Source organism: Apaloderma vittatum, unplaced genomic scaffold (genome assembly GCF_000703405.1).
Source record: "Apaloderma vittatum isolate BGI_N311 unplaced genomic scaffold, ASM70340v1 scaffold25690, whole genome shotgun sequence".
Classification (NCBI taxonomy): domain Eukaryota; kingdom Metazoa; phylum Chordata; class Aves; order Trogoniformes; family Trogonidae; genus Apaloderma; species Apaloderma vittatum.
Window position 1 is genome coordinate 13565 of NW_009696669.1, and position 867 is coordinate 14431.

General features: G+C 58.6%; 1 protein-coding gene across 1 annotated transcript in view; it reads right to left on the bottom strand.

Annotated features, from left to right (window-relative positions):
- AGMAT (agmatine ureohydrolase (agmatinase)) overlaps positions 1-398 on the bottom strand; it is a gene marked incomplete at its 5' end in the record, with an annotated part of 1508 nt that extends 1110 nt beyond the window's left edge. Inside the window, 2 exons of the mRNA XM_009875923.1 lie at positions 6-223; positions 350-398. Coding sequence (XP_009874225.1) covers positions 6-223; positions 350-398 — 267 coding nt within the window. The remainder of the gene's footprint in view (positions 1-5; positions 224-349) is intronic.
- Positions 399-867: the final 469 nt, after the last annotated feature.

The window sequence follows — 867 nt, forward strand, 5'->3', positions numbered from 1 at the left end:
CCGGCAGGTGCCTGAGGCTGAGCTTACCTGGTCCTGGCCATACTTGTAAGGGTCGGGGTCGTAGGAGGAGCCTCGGACGCCGACCTGGACCACGCGGCCGCAGTCCAGCAGCCCTTCCTCCACGCAGCGCCGGAACGGGGTCCCATGGTAGATCTTCTCCCCCAGGGCTGTGTCTCCGGTGTCGGTGTGAGCGTCCACGTGCACCAGTCCCAGGGGACCGTGCCTATGCAAGACAGGGCGGCCACACTGTCCCCATCCCATGGGTGACGACACTGCCAGCAGCAAACCAGAACCTTTCCCAAGGCCCCTCGCCAGGTCCTTGTTCTACACAACCAGGTCAGAAACTCACTTTTGTGCCACAGCCTGCAGGATGGGGTACGTGATGGTGTGATCTCCACCTGCGACAGCACAAGGAAGAGGGTGTCACACACTGCGAGAGGTGCTCGGCGCTCGTGACATTTGTTCCAGGGGATTTGTTTTCCACCCTTACATTTATCCTGCACATTTATCCATGACGGAAACCCTGGGGTGCAAGTTGCATCCTCTCCCCTCCTTCGGAGGGCCAGAGACGCGCCCGGGCAGGCCATGGAGCAGGATCCTTGATTGGGCTTATAATCAGGTGTTTGATTCACTTCCGAGGGCGCTGCAGCTGATAATTTGCCCCTCATTAAGTGCATACTCTTGCTTCATTTAGTCACACCAAGCTGCGATGGCTGAAAGCTTGAACGGGTGCCCAAGTCACGCTTCGTGCAAAGCAACACGCTGCCAGGCGCTCGCTCGAGCTTCAAGCTTTCTGGAGGGACACAACTGTGCCCAGTTCTGGGCTCCCCAGTTCTACAGAGACAGGGACCTACTGGAGAGAGTCCA